Here is a 25278-nt window from a genome sequence, read left to right on the forward strand (position 1 = left end):
TGCTGGACTGCTTTCAGCTGAATGAGGTGGTGGAGGGAGGTGGGGAGGAGCTACATGGTCTTTGATGTTTTTTTGATGCATGTGTAGTTCAAGATGCTGCTCAGTGCACACTGTGCAGTAAATTTCTGGGTGCTTTGTTCAAGTGGTTCTCATGTTTGTATTGTGGCTAGGTGGCATCTTCCAGTGGCATGAGAATAAGAGGGGAAAATAAAGTTTCATTTCTTCACAGGCACTTTGTTAGGCTGTCTGCTTATTACTGGAGCATCTTGGGCTGCATGCAGAGCCCTGAGGGCAGCAGGGGAGAGAGAGGATTCTGTCCCTGTGCTCTGCTCTGGTAAGAGCCCACCTGCAGGGCTGCATCCAGCTCTGGGGTCCCAGCACAGGAAGGTCATGGACCTGTTGGAACAAGTCAACAGGGGGAGGATGCCAAGATGATCAAAGGAATGGAGCATCTCTTTCCTCTTGAGAGGAAAGGCTGAGAGAATTGGGATTATTCAGCCTGGAAGAGTGAAGGCTTCAGGGTGACCTAATTGCATCCTTTCAGTACCTGAAGGGAGCCTATAAGAAAGATGAAGAGAGACAATTAACAAGGGCATGTAGTGACAGAACAAGAGGAATAGCTTCAAATGGAGAGACAGTAGGTTGGGATTGTATTTTAGAAACAAATTCTTTACCATGAGGGTGGTGAGACACTGGAATGGCTTGCCCAGAGTTTTGGATGCCCCATCCCTGTAAATGTTCAGTGCCAGACTGGATGGAACTCTGAGTAACCTGGGCTAGTGGAAGGTGTTCTGTTCCTGTCTCTGGAAGGGGTTTTGAACTAGATGATCTTTAAGGTCCCATCCAACCCAAATCATTCTATGATTCTGTGAAATATGTGATAGTGACTGAAGTGTAATTTCTTACAATACTTTAGAGTGCATAATGAAACAAAGATTACAGAACTGGAAGAAGTGAGTTTACTAGTTAATTGTTTCAACATGATCCTAAAAGTCTGATTTGAGTATATTTATATTTTGAATAGTGTATATCTAGCAGTACATTTTTATATATCATTAACATTAGTCGCCTACATGTGGAGTCGGGCCACGACCCTCTCAATTTGTGCTTGTGTCCTGCCTTCACTTTTCTTTATTCTTCCCTATTCTCCTCGTATTAAATCAGAAATTTCTTCAGCTAGTCCAAAAAGACAGGACTAGTTTTCTATTCAATAAAAGGTGGTTGTCCTGACTCCCTTTGTGGATAACTAGAAAATGCTTGTGGCCACGTAAACAAAATATGTGTCTTAGCTATGCATTCAACTAATTATTTCTGCTGTAGCTGCAAGTATGCTGACACTGGTAGAAAGAGTTTGGTAAAAAACCCAACTAATAAAATTATTTCCAGTCCTTTTTCTCAATAGATCTATTACTTCTGGAGAGTTGCAGTTGTAATGTTGGTATGGGAAGTTTTACTACTGACCAGCAAAGCTCCTGCTGTTCTCCAGCAGTCATGTGGATTTTCTGGATTTTCTCATCTGTCTCTCAGTCAATAAAAATAAGAAGAAAGGTAAATAAAAGTCAGTGAGTCTGTTGCATTTCTCCTAGTTGAGCATTCCTGCTCTTGAATTAGCATTGCAAAATATCTGTGTCATAAGATGAGGTGGCACTTACAGGTCTGCACATGCTGGGCTGTTTTGGTTTGTTATTTTTTTTTGTGCAGGTTATTTTTTTCTTTTTCCATGGAGTCTGTACCATATGCAACCACTCAAAAAATCTCCCCATATTTGTTTTGGCTGGTGTCACCCTTCAAAGTTTCTCATGGACTTTGGTCTTTTGGGTAAAAAGGTAGAGGACTTGCAGCTGAACTACATTTAACAGGTTTTGCAGGTTCCTAGAGGTCCAGGGCACTGCAGTTGGAGAGCCACTAACATAGGGTGGGTATACATCTCTAAAGCTTTGGCAACAGGGTGAATTGTGACTGAAAGTGCCAATTCAAAAGTACAGCAGCCTTACTTGTTGAAGCAATCATCTTTAAAGGCTTCATGTTCTTTGTTACGAGGCTTCTGACTGATTCAGTCTGAGATTTTTTGTGCCATCCTGGCCTTCAAGGCAATAAGAAATGATACTGCTATAATCTTCCTGAAAAGCATGGCAAAGTAGAAAATTCCAGCCTGATTTTGACTTACCAATGTAGAGCCTAATTCTTTAGAAACCAATTAAGTTTGAAATACCACAACTGAAGTGTTAAAATGGGTTTTTCTTTTCACCTGCTTCAGCAATAATTTTATTATAAACCTGGACATGAGAAGAAATGTTGGTAAATGAAGAAAGAAATGCATTGAGGAACTTTCAGTGTAGGAATCATCTTTTGGTGCTAACTGGGACTAGAAAATGAGATTAAGGAAGAATTTTAAAGCATATGCCTTAATTGGCTGAGGGATTTTTCACACATCTTGCAGAGTTCTGCAACAATCCTAAAGAGCTTTTGCTTGTAAGGAGCAGAAGAAAAAGCATGAAGGTTTGAACTGACACTTTGTGTTCAATACTTATTTCTCTTATCCCAACATAAAAATGTTGTGTTTTTATGATGTGATAGGTAGGAAAGTTGCTGGTGCCAATACAGTACTTTAGGTTGTTCACTGTGGTTCTGAGCACCACATGTGGATGGGCTACTTTTGTTTGTGCAGTCTGCCATGGACCAGAATTGATAGAAACTGTTGTGATGTACATCACCAGGACTCATTCAGAATTCCCTGTGTCCTACAGAGATCAGCAAATATTTTTTTCTGGCTGTCATTGGCAAATACATTCATTGAACACTTGGGCTTTCCAGTATTCTGCTGCTTTATTTTCATATGTGGTAGATTGAATGAGACCAGTCTCTTTGGTTTAGAGAGGTTTTATTGACATTTATGATTTGGGGTTGGTTTTGTGGATATTTCATTGATAATGTAGTCCTAAAATTACAAAGCAGCAGTGCAGCACAGACAAGATACAAGACTGAGATTCCTGATTCATTCCTTCTGGTCTATGTGGCTGAGAATTCTGGTCTGAATGAGCTGAGAATTATCCAAAATAAGGTTGGAGCAAATGAAAGCATACTTGATTTGTCTTGTTACAGGCTCTTCTCTTTAATCAGAAAATTACTGACAACCTCTCAGAAGCTTTGCCATGTGATAACTGCTTCACATTACTCCTGTAATTATGTTTGCTTTTTAAATACTTGTGTGTTGAGTAGCTCTTGAACATGCCATTGTTACAGGACTGAATTTGACATGTTGGGGTTTCTGTACTGCTCTGACCAACAATGCATAGCTGTTATTCCAGTTCTTGGAAGTTTTGTTTTGAAGGTAGTGCTCCAGATACACCAAGTAAACAGTTCCCAAAGCTAAAAAAGGTCTTCTCCATGGATTCTTCTAGTTATCCATAAGAAATCACCCATGAGAAGTAGTAGCAGAATTTCAGGGACAGGCTTTGCCAGTGAAAGAGCCTGCCATGAGCTGGATCCAAGGGTACTGTGATCATTCCTGGTGGCTCTTCAGGGAAAAGAACAGACTTTTCAAGTATGCTAATAGATGGTTATCTTGCATTAAGGAGCCCAGCTGTGAAATGTTTCCTCTCCTAGTGGTTTTTTTTTTATTATTTGTATGTTTGTTTGTTGTTCCCTTTGGGCTTTGTTTTTGATGTAGAAAGCATGGCTGAATGTCCAAGCAGAATAACTGTGTTGCTGTCCATTAACGTGTGTCTCTCGTGTGTGTATCTAAAACAATAAGTGGCACTTGGAAAGGGGGATTAAATCCCTAGAGCTGAGCAAAACTGAGCATTGTTGTGGTGAGACCAGAGACCAAAACCTGAGGGGAAACTTTTATGTCTGGTGTTACTGTTGCTGTTTCCCTAGCTATGGAACTTGTTCAAGTAGTTCTTGTAATGCTTCCTCTTGGATTTTAATCTTCCTGAGGGAGGAAAGGAGGAGAATACAATTATTTCAGTTTTCTAGAACAAGATGCTTTTGACAGTATGTCTCTTTTAATACTATTTTAGGTGCTTAAGGAGGAGTAAATACTAAATTATAGGTAAAATCCATCTTGTCCTGTGGCTGCCTTGGCTGAGTAATCACTGCATTCATGGTCAGTCTGTCTTTCCCTCTCTTGTTTTCTGCTTATGACTTTGAATTTAGGGAAAGCCTGTGTCTCTTTCATGTTAGCCTGAGCTGTAGGTTTGCTTTTCCCCTTGAGTTTGGGAAGAAATAGACTGCTGAAGGAGTCAGATGGAAAGGTGTAATTTTTGGGAATATGTATTTTACATTGTCTAACAGCTCTGCCACTCCCATATCTGTTGAAATGCGGGGTTTAGTTTTATTACTTAGGTTACTTTCAGGGTGTTCTTTACTGCTTGAGTGGCTCTTATCTCATAGTTAATTTGTGTGTTTTGATAAGTATTTGTTCAAGGTTTCTGTTTGCTGCTGAAGTAAACGTAATGTAAACTTTGTCAGAAGGCAAGGGGTATTTCATTAGGGAAGACATGGCTTTGTTTTCTTAAAGGAAAAGGTCAAAGATAAGGCAGAGGACAAAAAAAAAAAAAAAAAAAAAATCCTCCCTTTCCCCCTTACCAATCATCAAGACCAGGTTCTTTTTAATTTTTATAAGTACCTCTGTGCAATATTGCTCAGCCTTCCTAAAGTACTTTTACGTATTTTCAGGAGTATATGAATAGATATCCTTCTTTTCCTCTGTGACCATTCCTGCCACATGCTGGAGTTCTTAAAAAAAAAAAAAAAGAGAAAGGGTCCAGAGTAATTCCTAATTTATTTCAAATAAACGAAGTGTTTGTTTTTCTAAAAGTCTGTGATACCTTGAAGAAAGATATATATTTTTTTCTTTTTTTTAAATAAAGTGTGTCTTTTTCCTTAACAGCCTATGATTTTTTTCCCTTCAGCAATCAGGAGTTTCCATGTAGCAGTCTTTTCATCTTCTGTTTCAAAAGACACAGGCTTGGTCACTTGAGACAGAGTCCCTTCTTTTGTTCTAAACCAGAGAGCAGAGAGTATTTAAGCACCACCTCTTTAGTGCCATCCACAGAAAGCTGTTTAAATCTGGTTATTATTTTTAAGACAGTTTACAAAAGAGCCCTTTTCACTGAAATGTCAGCCAAGCAAATTGCTTTCTTGTTGATTTGTATTCTAAATATATAAACTTACCCACATGGCAGTTGGGTAAGTAGAATGATTATTTTAACTGCTAATATTTTCAAGCTTTTCTTTTTTTATGGTAATGTGTGTTTTGGCAGAGGGTGGGACAAAGAGAGGACAAGTACTTAGTCTTCCCTATCAGTCTGATAAAATCTAGAAATAGTCAAGCAATTATAACCTGCAGTTCTCATGATAATTCATGTGATGTTTAGTTCCAAGTTTTGTTTTGTTTCATGTTTGTTATTAGTTAAAGACTTTCATTTCTTCCATCATCTCAATTGTTTTCTGCTTTCTTTCAAGCTTATGAATTTATGAATAAATAATCAGATATAAAAGGTATGTGCATTTCAAGTTCTGTGGGCAGGCAAGACAGCTTGTACCAGTGAGTGCTGAAGCTGAGCTATAAAGGCAATCCAGCTGGAGTGCAGAACACAGCAGGGTTTGTCCTTGCAGAACAGTTCAGACTGGGTAGGTACATGTGCCCCTTCCCTGGATTGTGCAGATACTGTGCTCTCACTGCTGAAAGCTGAAGCTTTCCCTTCAGATTGTTGTGTAACATAATTTGATGTATTTCTAATTCCTCAGTTTTGGAATTTGGAGTTCTTCTCTGAATATAGTACATTTAATAGTGTGCCCAGGTGGCCAAGAGGCCAATGGCATCCTGGCCTGGATCAGCAGTAGTGTGGCCAGCAGGAGCAGGGCAGGGACTGTCCCCCTGTACTGGGCACTGCTGAGGCCAAACCTCAAGTCCTGTGTTCAGTTTGAGGTCTCTCCTGACATGAAGGACATTGAGGAGCTGGAGCATGTCCAGAGAAGAGTCTGGAGCACAAGTTCTATGAGGAGGAGCTGGGGATTTTTAGCCTGGAGCAAAGGAGGCTCAGGGGACACCCTATCCCTTTCTGTAGCTCCCTGAAAGGAGATTGTAGCCAGGTAGGGATTGATCTCTTCTCCCAGGGAATGAACAACAGGGCAAGAGGAAACTGCCTCTGGTTGAACCAGGGGGAGGCTAGGTTGGATATTAGGAAAAAATTCTTCACTGAAAGTGTTGTAAAGCAGTGGAATGGGCTGCCCAGGGAAAGGGTGGAGTCAGCATTCCTGGAGGTATTTAAAAGATGTGTAGATTTGGCACTCAGGAGCATGTTGAGTGGTGGACTTGGAGGAGTTAGGTTTTGGTTGGACTCAATCTTCATGGGTCTTTTCCAACCAAAATGATTCTATGACTCTATAACATAGATTGCCACAGTCCAAGCAGCTTCTCATTTCAGCCATTAGCCTGGCAAAATGTTTTAGAGTTTTTTCTCTTCATTTTGTCATGTTCTAGAGAAGGGAATTGCTTTAGAAGACTAAAACATTTTTTTGTTCTCTACCGTGTAGGATTGCAAGATGTTTCTTTCATGCCTTGTGCTTCTCATGAAGATATGGTGGTTGCTCTTGCCTATCCTCAATTGCTTTTGCTTAGTTATTTTGTTTTTTGATCAGTTATCTTTGATTCAGGAATGAAGTGCCACTGATATCTAAGGTTGGAAACTCATTTTGGAGAAATGTACTGAAAACCCAAAGCAGTGAGGCTTTCACATGCTTGTGTGCCAGAAGCTTTAAGGTCAAAAGTTTTTTTCCCAGTCAGAGTCAGTGAATTTTACTGTGTGTCACTTTTGAAATACACATTATTAGCCTACATTTGATTCATTGGTCTCTTGTAAAATTTCTAATCTGAAGCTGTCAGAAGGATTACAGGATTTCTTTGTACACATAGTCCAACTCTTACACAACTGTCCAGACTAAAGATGAGTGAAGTTTCTCCTTTGGCATGTACCACACTACAGGTTGACTATTTAAATCAGTATTTCCTGCTAAGCTCTCTAGCAGTTATTGGTGGCAGAAGCAATGATTTTATTCTTTTGCTCAGACAAACAAATTGCAACAATTGAAGAAGCTGGCAGATGAAATGATACTGGAATATCTGGGCAATAACTTTTTAAGAGAGCAACAGTGGGAGCAGGGAGATGGGTGTATAAAACTACTTTTACTTTTAAAGTTTTGTGTATTTTTGTGCTTTCTGCAGTTTTTGTTTATTCAAAGAAGTCTTGCATTCACAAGAAAGGTGTTGAGATATTCTGTGGTGTTCATGTAAAGCTTTGGTGTGACCTAATTAGAAGCTTCATTTTCAATATGTTTTAGTCAGAAACAGCTCATATGAGAACTGTCAGGTTTTTTCTTGACACACAACTTTTGTGTCCCTTTGCACTTAAAATCCCTGTTTGATAGTTTTGGAGAGGTGTGGTATAAAACTTTTTATTATTATTTTTTTTTTAAATTTGGGTATCTATTTAAGGTACCCATTACTATGCTGTCTGCTGCATTTTCTGGAAACTATATATGACAGAAGTACAGGCTGTGCTCTGCACCACTGTTGCTGCCAGCTGTTTTCTCTGTCAAAACTTGGATTCATTTCACTTCTGTGTCAAGCTGCAGCAAAGTTATTCTTGAACTCTTTCATCTTTTAGGGCCTGTTGTGGTCATTCTGTCCTTGATGCTGGAGATTAATCTTATAATAAATAAGGAAATAAAGCTGTCCTGTCTCAAGTCTTTGCCTACTGGAAGAATTTCACATCATGTTCATGACTCACTAGCAGAGGAATTGGTGAAAATATAACTTTATTTTCTGAGTCTTTTATGGGCTTACTGATGAAGAAGTTTTTTTTTAGCCATTTCATGTAACACCCTAATTATAGGTGTGCAGTTGTGCTGGTTGCATGTTTGTACATGTTTTCTTGTGGAGAAATTACAGTATCACAGTACAAGTTTGGTCTCCTTCTGGGTTTTTATCTGCATATGCAAATACTTGGGTAGTAATTCCATAAATTGACAAAGTTTTGAGATATCTGCCATTTTAGACAGAGAAAACATTGCGAATGATATTTTTTCCTACAAAGGCATTTAATGTTTAATGTTGACATTTCTGCCAAAAAAGGTCTTGCTGGAGATATTTCTTGGATGTGAGCTCTCTGAGAAAATGTCCTACCCAGTGGCAGCAGATGTGCATGTGACCAACCTGCAGGCTGGTTATTTGTTGTGACCTTCCCATCCCAGCTGAGCTGGACTTCCCCTCCAGCTTTCCCAACCAGATGAAGTGTCTGTCACATGCGTGCTATCTACGACAAGAGACTTCAAGTAATGAAGTCAGTCCTGTTTCTTAGAAGGGGGAATCTCCCCTTGGTGCCTTGATGGTGGGTCAGGACCTCTGCTGGGTTGATGTCACAACTTGACCTGACTGCCATGAGCAAATTTTGCTGACTGAGGAAAGTAGATGTGTCCTGTCAGTTGTTTGGATTTAGAAAAGTGCTTTGAATTCAGTGATTATTTCACTTAAGCTGAGTTGTGTGGGGTTAATGATTCACTGCCCATTTTCACAGTGGATTGATTATGTGGGGTTGTCCCTGGACCACAAACCTTTTTTATAATTTGCAGACTATAATGGCAAAGTTTAGCTTCTGGCCAACAGTGAATTGATATTTTTCTTTTGCAATCAAAACAGTATTTAGTGCAATATATTCTTTATGTAAACACTGTAGTTGTCTGGGAACTCAGTCTGGGAATGAAAGCAATGCTCCAGAATTTAAACATTCAGAATGCTGATGTTGAATAAGTGTCTGCAGAATAAACACATTTTTTTCCTCCAAGTGCTTTATTTCTTTCACAGAGTTTCCCAGTTGAGAATGTTTTCAGTCAATTTTTCATCCTTAAGCAGTGTGGTCTTCTGATTTGCTTGCTACTGAACAGCACTAATGCATGAAAGGCCCTTAATTCTGTAATGTTTGGCAAGAACTTTAATTGAAGAATAAAACATCTGTAAATCTATGATCTATTTAGTGATCAGAGTTGTCTTATAAATGCTATTAGTTTTAAATTTCTATTTCAAAATTTGCTACTAGAAGTGTAATCTCACCTTTTGAATTCATGCATCTTCACATTAATAATAGTAAAATTCTGATCTCTGAAAAGGCTTTTTTTTCATCTCATGTTTTCTAATGCAGTCACTTCTGGGAGGCAATTCCCAGGTCTGTGCTACTTGAAGAGTTACAGATGTTGCAGGAAGCTTTACCAGGAGAGCTTTGATTGTACAAGCACTTGGAATTGTGTGTTCTAGCTTTGCTTTTGGGTTGATGAAGAGTTTTCCTTTGGGAACAGAGTGTAGAACAGTGGTGTGTGTCCTTCTTGCTGCTGTTTGGTGCAGTATGGCAAAGGGAAACTTTTGCAGCAAATCCTGACCTACTGGTTTTTATCTTTGGGAACTGTGTGAATTTGGTGGAATGCCCTCAGTTTTCTGCATTGCAAATTTGTTTATCATTATTCTTTGCTTTCTAATTTATTATTTATTTCATTCTATTTCATTGTAAGAGGCACAGAGTTTGTAGGGATCAGACAGATGCTTCTGATTCCTTTGAAGGAAGATTATCTTTGTGGTGCTTTACAGGAGCTTCCCTCAGAGTTTCAAGACCCTTCAGCAGAGACTTTGGGATACAGGTCTTATGTCAGGGTGGTTGCAGGAATATTTCTTCACCAGTGAAGCAGTAAATTTATCTGTGGGATTGTAGGACGAGAAATGGAGCTTCTCTTTTGCTTTTATAATGTAATTTATGCTGTGTTCCTGAAAAGCAGAACTGAAAGATGCAGTCACCATCTGAGCTGGAAGAGGGGTGGGGACACTTTTTCAGAAGAGCTGTTGGAGATGCTTTAAAAAAAAACCTTAATCACTGCTGAGATAATAAATGTGCTTTTTTGCCTAATGCCTGTGATGCAAAGAGGAAAATGCCCTTGGCAAGGTGGAGTAGGGCTGCTGGCAGATTTCAAAGATCCAACTAAAAAGGCAAATAACCAGAGCCCAAGAAGGTGTGGTGCAGCTGAGGGACAATACCAACAGGACTTGGCACTTCTCCCACACTCTCATAAGATGCTACTTTATTTCATATATGGTAATTAACATGTTAATTACATGCTTCTGGATGTGGAGGATTATGGAGTTTGTATCCTTGTAGTTGCAAGGGTAGAAAGAGAAGAAATGAGTCCAGTCTGTTTTCACTGATAAAAGTTGTAGAACTAGAGAAGGTAGATAAATGGATACATATTTTATGTTACTGTGCTGTGAAATTTCTGTAGGAGAAAACAGTTTGAGGTTGTGGCATCTAAACAATTTTGCATATTTATAAAAAAAAAATAAATCTACTCTGCTGACATCTGAAAGATTTAATGTGCCTGCTCTGATTGGTATTGGGAATAGTGGTGTTTAGACCATGGGATTATACATTTAAAAGAAGGAAAATCATAAACTATATCTTTTAAGAAGTGGGAAGGTTAGAATGTGTCTTTTGTGCTACTCAACGTGACTTGTTCAGACTAAATAGCCTGGTTTTACTTGTCCTGAAATTACACCACAATTAATGACACCAGCATGCAGTAAAACTGGTAATAGGAAATGTCCAAGACTGTGGAAGAAATATTTGGGAGCAGTAGGTTTCTAACAGAAGTGCTGTTTGGAAGAATGGTTGCCTCAATGTATTAGATTGAACCCTAAAAATATGGTTTTGTTTTTTTGGCTTCTGGGTTGTCATTAGTTGGGAGACTCATGACAAAATCTGGGCTTTAGCATTGTAGAAGAATTACATTGGTTCTTATCTATGTCAATAAAAATTCCATTAGTGATGAAGATTGCTGAAGTTCTTATTGATGTCATGTTTTTACATATAAATTACCTTAGAGTTGTTTGTTTTTCATTTTACTCTTGCAATTTCCTTTGTTTGATGCAAAGTGTTTGGTTGCATGTGTTTTTTTTTTGTTTTCAAGTTGCAAAAACCCTTTCCATGTTAAAATTTGAAAGACTTTTCCTAAAACATTGCTGCTGCCATCACCCTTTTTCGTTGTATTTTGAAAATTTAAACTCTCACTTACATGACTGGAAAAATTTCTGAGGGTTTTTCCAAAATAATTAAACAATTTGTAACTTTGGTACACTTAATGTGGAGTTACCTCAGTCCTGAGGTAATATGAATGAGGAGGGTGTGAAGCTGTAAACAGCTGGAGAGGAGCCTTTGGACCAGCAGGAGCAGGATGCTAGTTGGATTAAACAGAAAAGGTGAGAGATTGAGGTTTTCCTTATTTGTTTTAAAGGTGTGGGATAGACCAAATGCACTGTATTATGCAGGAGAGGCAGGGGAAAGGAAGTTGAGCCACTTGACAAGTCAGTAATGTGTTGATTTTTAATCCCCATGGCCGAAATTGTTAAGCTTTTAGAAACTTGTGAGCTGCCATGGGTAATGTGGCATGATTAAAATGGGACACTAGAAACCTCTTAGACTTTGAACTTGATTTCCATTCAGGTTTTGGATGGGAACAAGTAACTTTGTGTTTTAGCTTCATTGTAAGTATTCTTGTTTTGATGGCTCTTTCAATATATTTATCAGATAAAAATAAGGAGTAAAAAGTTTATTTGGTTTTAGGGAGGTGCAATGTGTTACTGCTCTTAGGAATTCTGCCACATGGCCTGCATCTGCTAAGTTACTAAATTAATCCTGTTTATCCACCTTGCTGAGGTAGTGACTAAATCCTGTTCATGTTCTCAGTGTCGTGGACTATATTAGATTCATTGTTCACCTTGTGAAAGGGGACACAGAAAAGGAACACTGAGTTACTTTTAAAGTGTTGAGATGGTGCATTTTTTGTATAAAATGTCATACGAGCCTGTACTGCAGCTCTTGGACAAACTATTTTGAGTGCTCTGTTCCTCTGAAGCTGCTTTGTTGGCTCTTGTAGGAGATTGATGCCTGGGAAGAAGAGGGGAGAGAGGCCAACTCTGGCTCAGCTTGTTCTTGCCTGTTTCACGATGCTGTGTGGCTTGCCCGATCTTGGCCCACTGCAAAGAAAATACCTTGAGGAGTCTAATATTAGTCCTTAAAGTAGAGTGAAGATGAGCTTGGTAGTTAAATCTAAGTGTTTGTTAACCTTTTAGCTTTTGGGGAGGATGTTGTTCAACGAAAAGATGTTCTAATCCATGTTAAATAAAGCTGCTGGAAATCTGTCATTCCTGGAGCATATCTGTTAAGAATCAGCGAAACCTGAAGTTAAGAATGAAGAATGGTGATATAATTCCAGTCTCCTTCTTAAAAGCTCGATGCAGAAATGTTTATACTGTTGTAGAAAATACTAACACTCATACAAATGGGTGTAATTCTTCTGCTTTCCCAAAGACATCCCGAATAGCCTCAGAAAGCAATATTGTCTGGATTTGTGCAAGACTTGTGGTTGTGTGGCTAGCTCTGAGATTAGTACTGATCTGTCTTAAAGGGAATCATTGGATTCTGGTGTTGTTAAGTGAGGCTTGGCCACCACCCAGCAACTAATGGTGTCATGTTGGCTCAGCTCGACTCAGATAAGGAACAAAAGTATTTTCTTTCAGATCCAAATGGAAAAAAAATATCGAGGCTTTTATGTGGGGTACTGGCAGCACATCTGGCACTGGACAAACTCACAGGAGCACTTGTTACCAAGGGGTTTCAGAGCAAAGTGAGGAAGCAGGCAGCTGCTCCTCTCTCTTTTGCTGTATTTTTGAACAGTTGCATCCAAACATGAAAGAGGTACAGTGTACTGATGTGAACAATGCCAAAGAAAAAATAAAAAACCCTTGGGTCCCTCCCTTCTTTTCTTGGAAATTTGTCTTTAGCCTTTTGGTCATAACATTTAGAAGATGCTTATTTTCTTTTAGTGTTTTAGAAGGTGAAATGACTCTGCCGTATGGGTTTGCCAGGATTCTGTTGTATTCAGCAGTGTTAATGTTTGGTTGGTATTTAAAGCAGTCTTTGATCTTGAATGCGCTGCTCCTCCCTTTCAGTGACAACAGCAGCTTGTAACAAGCAACAGCCCTATTGCTGCTTCCTTTGTCTTTCAGTTTGGTGTTACTTTGTAAAATGTTGGGATTAAGGGGAATAAAATAGTTACTTTTGAGTAGGCCGCAGCATTATTCACCCAAGCAGTGTAACTGCTCATGCTGTTTGATACATTATTGAAGTCAAGTGCTGTTTTATTCTGGTGGTTGTAGCTGGAGTCCATTCGGGTTTACAGTCTACTATATAACACATACTGGTCTTGCAGGCTCTCATGCTGCTGTGGAACAATGCTGGGATGTATCTGTCAGTGCCAGACAAATAATTCTGCTCTAGTAAAACTCTTCTGACACATCGTGGAAGAAAGCCAAGTTACATTTATGAAATTTCTAATTTAAGCAACAATGCTCAGCATTTGAATTGCAGCACAATAGTCAGAGACTATAGTACTTACAATGATATCAGCATCTAGTTTGTTTTTATAAATGCTTGTAGTTGGGTCAACTTCTCTGTATGTACTGTAGGACATTTGGAATTTAACAGAGCTGTTTCATATTGTTTGCCCCACAGTGGAAGGTTTGGCTGCAGGTGGTCTCAGTATCTCACTCTGGCTGTGGTTTGTCAGATGGCAAGAAAATCCACAACAAAGCTATGTTTTTATTTTGGGGTTTTTTTTTGTTTGTTTGTTTGCTTGTTTCCAGCCACCATCTTTGTAATGTTTCCTGTGCCTCAACAAAAAAAAGAAATCAGTGTTCTTGCTCTGACCTTCTGAGAAGGTCTTCCTGCATTGCTACTTGATACTTGGTTTTGATTTTGCTCCAGTGATTTCTTTCCTTTGTTCAAAGGGCCAAGTTCTTAAAATCCAGAAAAATCTCTACTTGTTTTCTTCCAGGTGTTGATTCAGTAGTCAGGTATCTGCAGCTTTCCTTGACCCATCAGGTTTTTATTCTGTGACCAAGATCCCCAACTCACTGATGGTTTCAAAAATTTTCTTTAACAGCTCTTAAACATTTCAGAAATTATTTGTGGAAAGGTGTTGCAAAAATTTAATGTGTCTTCATGGTTTTAATGAGGAACTCTGCAAATATATTTTTTGATGTGTTAAACAGTTAATTCTTCCAAAACCAGTCAGTCCTGGGGTCAGTAATTTCCAATCCCTGAGAAGATTCAGTAATTAGAAATGCATAAGTGTGGGTGTCTGATCCTGTGAGAAGTTGAGTGTTTTGATTCAGCCTATTCTCAAGCTGACTGAAGATGTTGGACTTTGCACTGAAAGAGTCTGGGTGTGGCCATAGGTTTTTGTTTGCTGTCACTGTCACAAGAGATGTGGCAGTTTGACAGCACTCTGGAAAGGCTCCTAAATTCACTGAGATTGTGCCTGTTCAGTCTGTGAAGAGAAAGGGGGTGTTGTGTGTGTGGTGCTGCATGAGTCTCAGCAAGTACCTTGCTCAACATTAGCTGAATACTTCACCTCCACAAGTAGGAGAAAACATAATAAACAATTCCTTTCTCTAGCATGGGGCTAGCTCTCATATGACAGGGCTTTAGGAAGGGATTATCGGATTCAAGAAAATTAAATAAGTTTGGGGAGTGTGTGTTGTTGGAACCATTCTCCCATAAATAAACTCTTCAGCCTTGTGCTCTGACCTGGCTCACAGATAAGCATAACATGAGGTGGTTACCCTTGTTATTTTCCATATTTAAGCTTTTCACAGCCAACAGAACTTGTTTCTTTGGCTGCCTGCTTTATGAACAGCTGTTCAGCCCACAAGGTATCTGAATTAAAACACCCGTGTTTCCTTTTGCATGGGAGTTACATTACTGCTTCCTTCAACCTTCTTATCCTTGTTATTTCAACCCTGTGGAGCATCCTGCTACATCATGTGTTGGAGGCTACATGCACAGGTTTAGGAGGGAGGAGCTTTGTTACACAATGTGTGAGGAGAGGACTAATGAGAAATGGGTGAAAAGAAAGGAAAAGGAACAAAAAGCATTTTATCTTTTTATTTTAGGCTGTGTTTTGCTGTTTGTAGAGTATTTGACTTAACCTTTTAAGTGGTTGAACTGAACTTTCAGTATGTGAGGTTGTGCTATGACATGTGATGAAATACATGGATGCAGGACTGGTAATAAAATTGGGTGATTGATTGTTTGTTGGGGGTAAAGAAAAAAACCAAACCAAAACAAATTGCCTCCCTCCTGAAGCTAAACCAAAAAAGCCCAAGCAGGTAATCTTTTAGTGCCTGTTAATATTAAAGAACAAAATGCTTAGCTGGCCTGTTAAAAGAGTTCTTCTTAACCCTCCAGAATTGCATGTGATAAGAAAAAGATTATAGATTAACTAAGTATTTTAAGTTGTCCTTAACTTTGGCTGGCAACAAAAATGTGAGTAAAACCTTCACTACTGGGTGGAGATGTACCAGGACTTGCATACTTTTTTTTTTTTTTCCTACTAAACAACTGAATCCTCCCAGAACTTGTGATGTTCCCAACCTGCACGTCAGCACAATAGAAAAGTGTGTGTACACTTTATTTTCAGCTTTATGACTTTCAGTGAGGGTTTGTCACAATGATATTGTGGCTGAGTATGGAGTCTGATTACTTCCTGAAAAATGCAAGAGTGCAGTCTCTGATCTCAAATTGTCAAATGTTAGTGGGTAAAGTTTGGACTGCTAGAAATGTTTTATGACTGTTACAAAAAGTTATTATATAAAATTAGTTTTAATGCTGTGCATTTAACTTGGCTTTTGGCAGAGTTTAACTCCATGGTATTTCTAGTTCAGATGCAACCATTCTTTTGTATTTGGTTTATGTATGTTTATGTATAAAGGTTTCACTTACAGAGCTATCTGTGTATAGTATTTAGAAAATTCTGAGATGTGTATTTGTGCTGGTGAATAAACAAGTGAATTTAGATTAGGAGAGCAAGACAACTAGTGCAATTTACTCTGAGTGCTTTGCCCTTAACTTCTATAATTACAGATTTGTTTTCATGACCTGTGCCCAAAATTGAAGATGTTGGGATAGATGTTACATGCTTACTGTATAGCCTTGCATAAAGAAATCTGTGTGACAAATTCCTTATCAGAAGAGGGTTAGGCAACACTGGATGTCCTTAATGTCCTTAGGAAGCCTTGTGTGAAGAATTTATTGTAAAAGTTGGTTATTCTAGGCATAGAGAAATCTTCTGGCCTACTTAAAAATGACTGCTTACCCTTCAACCTGTGCTGTTTTTTCCTTGCAGACCTTTCAGCAGCCCAGAGGAAATTTGCCCATTCTCTGAGAGACTTTAAATTTGAATTCATTGGTGATGCAGAGACTGATGATGAAAGATACATAGGTAGGTAAGAAGTGACTATGAGTGACTATATTTTATCAGTGCCATCCTGCAACATAAGTAAACTTTTTTTGAATTGTTTTGTATTACAGATGCATCACTTCATGAGTTTTCAAACTTTTTAAAAAACCTTGAAGAACAAAGAGAAATTTTGGTGAGTTGCAATAAGTGATTTAAAAAGCTGTGCTCATAGCAAAGAGATCAACATTAGGTGAAGCTGTTTTTATTGCTTTGTTAACCACCAAGGTGTTGATATCACTGACTTAACAATGGGAACTCTCATTGTGCAACCTCTGGTTCTATAGTCTAGAGTACAGACTACAACTAGTTCTCATTAAAGAAGAAATCTGTATAGTAGGGATGGATAAATATGAATTGGTTTAAGACAGTTATGCCCAGATTAATTATGGCTAGGGTGAATGGGAAAGCCATCATAAGTTTGTTTACCATTTCCAGTAAATAGCAAAATTAAAGAGTTAATGCTCTTAGTGGCAGGGAACACTCAAGTTTTGGCAATTCGCCAATATTGGATCCAGGATCTCTGTAACTCTGGCTTCAATGCTTGTGTGGATCTGGGATGCAATCTGTTGTATTTATGAAGCAGCAGACTTAGAAACCTTTACCTTGTGTTTGAGCTTTGTGGTGTGAGGTTGGAGCTGCAGACAGTTGCTCTGTTGTGCAAAAGTTCTCTGTTCTTTGTTCTGTTGCCTGTGATTGCTTGGGGTGTAGTTAGTGAAATAGGGCTCATGGTGGCTGCACATGAAGCAGGGACTGAGAGCTCTGCAGAATACCTTGCTACCTGGGTTTCCTAACTTTTTCAGGAGATGGGGGGTTTCATTCTGAAGGATTTCTTTCTGGTTTTTCTCGGCAGCTGCATGCCCAGCTTTTGTTTCAGAGCAGGGATTCACAGAGCAGCTGTGTACCCAGTTTTCTTCTGAGCCAGGGCAGAATCTCTATCTGGGAAATGTGCTTAGATCTGACTTGATAGCAATTGCATTTCTCAGTATTTGTCATGTGATTATATCTTTGCCTTCCTGGAAATCGGTGATCCCTTGGCATCACTGAGAGGAAGCTGAGACTAATCTGCTGTCTTCCCTGTTTCTTTCTGCCAGAAGCTGTGCCTGCAGTGCAGGAATATGTAGATAAGTGATAAAAGAGCTGGCAAACAATTCTTTTTTCCATGTTTCTCTCTCCAGTCCTGATCCCAGTAATAGTCATGATTCTTTGTTGTGTTCTGTTCTGGTATCCTGATCTGATCTGAAACCACATTCAGGTCTGAATTAGGGTCAGTGTTGCTCTTCACACTTTCCTAAAAACTGTCTTTGCATAGTAGACAATTTTTCAGTGTTTTGAGTTGTTTTGCCAAATTGTAGAGATTGGCTCAAGTATGTTTCAATACTTCTTTAATTTTTCATAATTCTACAGTATTGTCTTTACCTTGTTTTTCCCTGCCATCCATAACTGTATGTTATTTTAATGAATTGAACAAATCTAATTAGTGAAAATCTTTATGAAGTTTTACAATCAAAATACTTCAGAGATGCCACATTATTTTGATATCAGGCTTTAGAGGGATGACTACAGTATTACATGGCACATTTCAGTGACTGCATCAATAGCACTTTAGCAGGGATAGATCACCACCACAGCAGGCTGTGCAGAATCCAGTGCTGTCTGTCTGCATCATAAAACACTTCCATTGTTCAGATTAAATGCCATGAAACTGTATTAACTTACTTTTTTGGTATGGTGCCATGCTTACACAGAAGATGCTATCATACTGAAAGCTAGCTAGTGTCAGTTTCTTGAGAGGAAAGGATGAAATGCAGTTTTTGTTAGAACTGTGACTGATGAAAAACAGGGAGTATAAACTGTAATGGGGAAAATATTTAATACCAAATAGAAATAGAATATGTTCTCTGAGTTACCAGATGCATGTCCATTTTATTGCATCTGTAGTCTAGCAAAATTATGTATCATTTCTGCAGTGAGCTGGTGTAACAATGGCCATAAGTCTCTGAGAAAATCATTGTGTGGTGACTGGAAAAGATAATTTCCAGCATCTGCTCCTGACTTTTTTTTTAGTTTTCTTCTCAGTGGATGTTTTAACAGTGGCATGAGCTCTAGAGATACTCCCATGGAGAATATTAGGGTATGTTGCATTCACAGATGTTTGGAATGAGGTCAGGGATCCAAAGCTGTTCCATTAAGATTCAAAGTATATAGCAGAATTTTTTTTTCAAAAGCATTCAGTCTTTGTTGAGAATGCTCATTATTGAGCATTTTCCCCCTTACTATTTTGATGATCACCAGAGGATTTTGGACTGCTGTCTTCAGTGTCAGTGCATAGTTAAATAGACAGATAAATTTCGGTCCCATAAAGTAATATAAAGAAATCAATGAATAAGACACTGATGTGCATTTTAGTTTTTTGGATACTTGAGAAAAGGGTTTTTTTTTTTAAGAACCACATTGTAAATGAAATAAATTTGCACTTAAAATACCTTCTAGACTGAAAATAAATGCTCATCATCTACACTTCTCATGGTTTTCTGAAATGGTGGTGAATCCAGAGTCCATAAAACTTGCTGTCAGTGTTTACAATGAATGATGACCAAGAAGGTCATTTTACATTTACCTGGTGAATAGAATTTCATTCAGATGTTGGAGTCTTTCTCTTCATGGTTTTACCATTTCTTCCATCTCCTTCAAATGTTGCTGAAATGATATCCCAGGTGTCAAAGGATTTAGTTGCATATGAAAAGGGAAGTTGGAAATAATCCAAACATTTCACTGGAATTATTAAAGTGGTCAATACAAAACTAAATTACATTTTTCCATAGCTTGGTGATGCTCCACAGAGCAGATATGAAATAGATTCCTTTGTCCCTGAGAATACTCTGGAAATTAATTTTACATCTTGAGGGTGAATGGAGTCATAGGACTTAAATTCTACTCCTTTGGCATTGCAGAAGTGCTGTGCAAGTTCAGGGATGAGAGGAAATTTGGCAAGATGGTAGGAAAAGGTGGGGATGAGCAAGGGCCAGCATGGTGATGCTCAGATGCTCTGTCCCAGTACCCAGCTGTTCCCCTGCTTGCCAGGGAGAGCACCAAACCCTCCCTCCTGGCCCCAGTTTTCCTGGCAGCAGAAAGGAGTTTGGATCCTGTGAGGGACTGAGAACAGCAGACTTCACTGTCTGCCCTCATTTGAGCTGTGGGGAAAGCAGAGAAGAGTTACCTGGTAGGTACCAATAGATTGTTGGTCCTGTCCTTCACACCTCTCTTTCTCCACCCCAAGCTTCTCCTAAACCATCAGCTGGCCCCTAATTAGTTTTCCCTGTTGATTCCAGTCTTGCTAAGTCATAACCAAATTTGATAGCTCTTGTATTGTTCCCTCAGTAATCTTGGCAGTGCTTGGCACTCCTGCTGTGGTCACCTTGGTGTGCTGGCTTTGCCTGCTTTCTGTCCTTTCTTTCCTGTCCTTTATCTGCTGCTGGAGTTCACATGATCCTTGTCAAGAGGTGGTCTAACCTATTCTTCAGAAAGTTCCAGGAATGTGGATTTCTCTTTATTCTGATGTTTAGTCTTCATTTGTTTCACCTGATGTTTGTAATGAGTCTCCTTTACTACAAGCTAAGCTGGAAAATTTTTGAGAATTTTTCCACAGTAGTCATGGAATAAAATTGATTCCTTTTCCTTCATAGTTGTATTTTCATGGTTGCTCTTTCCAAGTGGTATTTTACATCTGTATTTTTCCTTGTTCAATTTAATTACACTATGTTTAGACCTTCAGTCTTTTATGTTAGAATTATTGCCTTTTCCTCTTCTTCTTGCTTTTAAGTTGCCACTATATTTGCTCTTCTACCATCCTCTGGGACATTGCTTGCCTCTCCCCTTAGTTTGCTTTACTGACTTTCTGATCTATTCTGAAGCAAAGCCCCTTCTGACTTGAATGCAATTAATACTTCTGTTGTGTAATATAGGAATACAGCTAATTGCTCTTAAGGAATCTTTATTTCCCTCAACAACTGCTTTTCCCCACTATACTATTCCCCCACCAACTATAGTTAGATTGCTTGCTATAATTTAACTGAGGGTTTTTTACTTTGTGTAGGTAATTAAAATCTGTTGTCTTATACTCCATCATTGATTTAACACTCATTTCAGTTCTATAAGAGTTTTATAGCTTCCTTTCTCTCTCTATCAAGATAGATATAAAAACTTCTTTTCCTTAGGTTTTTTTTCTGCTGTTGCCAAATAAAATATTTTTTGCCCTCTAACTTTGCCCCTAGTACTCATCTATTTCCTTTTTATTCCATCGCGTTTCTCTTTGCATAGGATTTCTGATACAATTATATTCACCTTACTATATTCCCTGTGATTTCCCAAGGCAATATTGTATGATATTTTACTTTGATATGTTATCTTCTATTTCCTGCTACATTTTTTGCACACTTCTGTTCTTTCAGATGTCTTAAGAGGAAAGGTACTAACAGCTATATTTAAAAATATTTTTCCTCCTTTTTATTTATTTTTTTTTTTTTTTTTTGAGAAAGGAAGGCTTGTTCTTGTGCCGTCTTTGCAGTTTTGGCCTCTGAAAAATTATTTTCCATTCTTTGTCAGTTTTGCTGGGGTGGCAGAATCCAGTCAAATCCAGATTAGCATCTCTCTGAAAAGCAGAGTTATTCCTGGCATGTATCAGAAGCACAAGAAATGGCTTCTTTATGGATTTTTAAAGAAATGTCCTCGTGAAGTTGCTCTTTTAGGATTTTTTTTTTCATTTCTTCTTAAAAAAAAGGTGGAGAGAGTTTCTTTGTTTTGCTTTCACAAGTTAAAAGAAGTTGCTAACATTCAAGGTGTGCACTCAAAAGGTTAAAGATATACCTTAATCCGTACAAATATGTACATTTGCTTATTTATTCTTACTTAAACTACCTCTTATGATTAGATATTGAAGTGCTTGAGTATTTATTTCACAGGTAAAGTGCTCACTTAACACACAGTGTTCCTGAATAGCTAACTGTTATCTTTTGTCCAGTGATTTTTTGTATCTGGATTTGATTCAGCAGTTGACTGCTGTGTAGATGGTGGTATTAATTTTTCCAAGCTTTTCTTTGGCACTCTGCATGTGGGTATTTAGGGGTTTGTAAATCTTAATCTGTCTTGACAGTAATCTGAAGAAATCTGTGTGAAGGGGCAATCAGTTTACTCACTGGTGTGGAGTAAAAGAATACCCAGTAGTGTTGGATGTGTGATGCATTCAAGATCTGTTCAATAGAAGTTCAAGGCATTGTGTAATGCTCCAAATGCTCAGGTGCTTTTAAATCTGCTGACAATGCAGACTGCTAAATATATCTGCCAAGACAGTGGAAAGGACATAATTGTTGACCACTTCTGGAAGATTAGACTGCCAACAGTGCATTGAATATCTCAGGTGCAGAGACAGAGGCACAGCATGTCTCAGGAACAGAATTTGAGTACCTTAATTGCAGGATCTACATTCTTTTCTTTCCTTTGCAATTTTTCCATTTTAATAAAACATTTTCCAGTTTTAGAAACAAGCAGAACAACTGCTGCTGTATCTCATTGTCCAACCTTCCTTTTCCTCTGCTGGATATGAGACCAGATGACAATCATACAATTACCAGAATACAAAACACAAGCACATCTTCCTCTGTTTTAGTAGTTCCTGACAATGAGTGTTTCATTTATTTTTTGGGTTTTGAATGTCATACACAGTCTTCTGAAATAGTTTTGTGAGTTACATATGAATTTGTCCGTATTAATCTATAAACCAAAGATGACTTGTCTGTACAATAGGGAAAAAAAGTGCAAAGCCAGAACTGGGTGTGTTCCTCCCACCTCTGAGTGAAGACAGCTGACAAGTTCTGTTACCACTGGCTTCCTCTTCCAGATAACTCTCTGGTCTCACATGCATCAACATAATTCACTGGAGAATTTTCATTCTGCTAGTTCATCATTGGGAAATGTTTGGAATTTGCATTGTAAAACTGCCACCAGTTTGGATTTTGCTGGTTTTTAATAACACCACTGTTTCTTCTGGAGGAAAGCACTGACAATTGAGCAATTCATTCTTGATTGAACACTGATGCCATTGTTCCCTGCTGGATTCCTTGACTTTCAGAGGCATCTTTTTGCTCAGTGATGAGCTTTGCCATGCACTAAGAAAATGGGCATTATGCAGTTTTCTTTTCTGAGCAACCTTTTTGCTTGGTCAGGATCATTGTATGACCATGTACAATGTCTATGATATGAGAACCAGACCAGTGTTCTGGTGTGTTGTGGTTTGCCCAGGGAAGGTCTTTCTTAGAGGAGTTATCCCCAGCTTTCCTTCACTGCATATGGGGAAAGCTGATTTTTTGCAGTGTGTGAAAATTTGTTTTTCTTTTTTTTGTTTTCTTGTTTGTTATGATTATGGCTTTGTATTTTTCTTTTTATAGTGGAATATATTGTATAAACTTACTCGGAAGACAGGACTATTAAATAGCTTTCAGAAAATATTTTTTACTGAAACCCACTGTCTATTTAATCATCTTTTTCTAAAAAAGGAAAGTATTTATTTTTTCCTTATGATACCAGTCTGATTTTGGAGGCCAATGGTTTCATGACAAGAGGATCAATGAGGGCAGCATTTCAGAGTAGGGCACAGCATAGCAAGTGGATCATAGGAGGCTCTTGTAGCTGTCTGTCCTTTAGGTCAGTCATGAACTTCCAGGAGATGAACAGGACATAACTTTTCTGTAGAAGAGTGAACTCAGGAGTCCAATTATTGTCTTTTCTGCAATCCAAGGCTTTTGCTTTTGAAAGAATTAGGAAGTACAGAGGACAGGATTCTGCCTGTTCGAGGCTTGTTATTCAATGGCTGAATGGTCTAGGAAGCTCCCCCTGGAACAGTGTGAGAAACTTCTTGTCTTCTTACCAAACCCTGAAGGGTAGTTTTGTGGAGCACCTAAGAGGGAGGTGATGTGTTTTGTTACAGATGCCTTCTGGTGCTTCAGCAGTGCACAAAATGTGTTGTCTCTAAGACAGATGTATGCCCCTGGCTCTTTTGTTACCAGATGGATTCCTCCACAGCAATGGATGTCACTTCTTTTTTATAGCCTGCACACTTGCAAAGACACACAAGTATTAATGTGCTATGAGACCTGTTTAAAAATCCTTTAGTCTATATACTGCAGGCCTCCTAAAAACCAAAAATCCTATGTCTGTATTCCCAATGTGTGCCAGAAGCCCTTTCATTTTCTAAGATTGTAAAGCTACAGGGAAAGATCTAGAGAAGAGAGAAAATCCGGACATGTTTACTAGATGAAAACTTGATTTGAAAACACCATAATGAGCCTTGGGGGTGGGTTCCATTGTCTGCAGGCTTCCAGATAAATACAAAACCAGTGCTGAGGAGTAGTTATATAGAGAGACATCTCTGTCTGTAGGGCTGGCAGGGAGTTTGGCTGTGCAGCTAAATGGGGGCATGTGTGACTATAAGAGCAAATCATATTCTCATGGGAAGAGAAAAAATAGAGATTCAGGCTTTGCAAGTAATATCTGATGTCTTCAGTAGTGGAATTGTATCTGCAATTTTTAATAGTATAGGGTTTCAGGCATAGGTCTTAACATTTTGGGCAATTTCAGCAACAAATCAGTATGTGAAGTAGGAAAACTATATATTTCTCTCTCCCCCAACATTGGAGGTATCAGAATTGACTTTTTTATCAGGCCAAATGGTGCATTTTCTTAGGGAGAGCACAGCCATATCCTCTGTAAGTAGAAGAGCAATGTAGTGGTAAATATCTTTATTGGAGAGAAATCTTCTTTATTTAGCAGCATTGTAACTAGTTTGTTATTGAATCACTGCTAGGCATGTTTTCCTTTCTGCCTTCTCTGTTGCACTCACTAAGGCAAAGCTTCCTTCCCAGATCTGGTTTCATTGACACTTGCTCAGTTTCATGAGCTTTGCCTTACTGACTTGGTGGCTTCCCTCGTAGCTTTGTTGAGGGGAAAAACAATCCTGCCCCTGACTACGAATAAATCTTTCTGGTTGGTATGCTCAGAAATGGAATCACCTCTGTTATGCAAGGCATCCAATCTGTATTCCAGTTCCTGAGACAGGAACTGGGAACTCAGTACTCCTGTGTTGCAGTGCAGTCTGTAGGAAGATGTATGTTTGTGGTTGTTTGTTTTCTATTTTTTCTTTCAGAGTAAACCTGTTTTTATGGGAGAATGCTTCAATTCAGAATGGACAGAGTCAGCACCAGAGTACTCACCACCAGAGTAGTAGATGAGCAGTGTGCAATTTCCAGTGCTTCCAGTAAAGGCTGAGCTCTAAGAACATTTTTAGGATGAGGGTTGGGAGGCCAGTGCTGCATTTGCCTAATAACAAACTTTGTTTAACTTAGGTTAGTTTAACCTTTTTAGCCACTGAACTCTGGGCAGAATTCTTGTGGGGTGCTACTCCTTTTCAGGCCATGCAAGCAGCCTCCCTCCTCTGCAATGTAAGCCAGTTGTGCCTGGAAAGGGAGCAGGAACTTTGAGAACTTGCTCCTGCCTACTGCAGGAGAAAGCAAGAGGAGCAGTGAATGCTGGTGCCTGGCCTTCTCTGTCAGGTTACAGTGCATAGGAGCAGGTGTTGGTGGAAGCAGTTTCTCCTCAAACACCTCTCCTCCCACCTTTTCTGGGAAGGGAAGAAGTGACAGTCTAAATGGAGTCATCACTGATTGCTCAGTGACCTGTTGGGTCTTGTTGACTTGACTGAGGAATTGTCCAACAGCTGTTAGTGAGCTTGTAATGAATTTAGCCTGTGCCTTTGAGGCACAGGAAAGAGTGATTTGGGCCCCTTAATCTATGGCCTGTTACTTCTTTCTTTGGAGGAAATTGAGCTGG

General features: G+C 38.9%; 1 protein-coding gene across 2 annotated transcripts in view; it reads left to right on the forward strand.

Moving 5' to 3' along the window:
• ARHGAP10 (Rho GTPase activating protein 10) overlaps window positions 1–25278 on the forward strand; it is a 135001-nt gene that overhangs the window by 22514 nt on the left and 87209 nt on the right. For both annotated transcript variants that reach the window (XM_079305953.1, XM_079305954.1), the window contains exons 2-3: window positions 16288–16383; window positions 16473–16534. In XM_079305953.1, coding sequence (XP_079162079.1) covers window positions 16288–16383; window positions 16473–16534 — 158 coding nt within the window. The remainder of the gene's footprint in view (window positions 1–16287; window positions 16384–16472; window positions 16535–25278) is intronic.

Source organism: Erithacus rubecula (assembly GCF_903797595.1).
Source record: "Erithacus rubecula genome assembly, chromosome: 5".
Lineage (NCBI taxonomy): Eukaryota > Metazoa > Chordata > Aves > Passeriformes > Muscicapidae > Erithacus > Erithacus rubecula.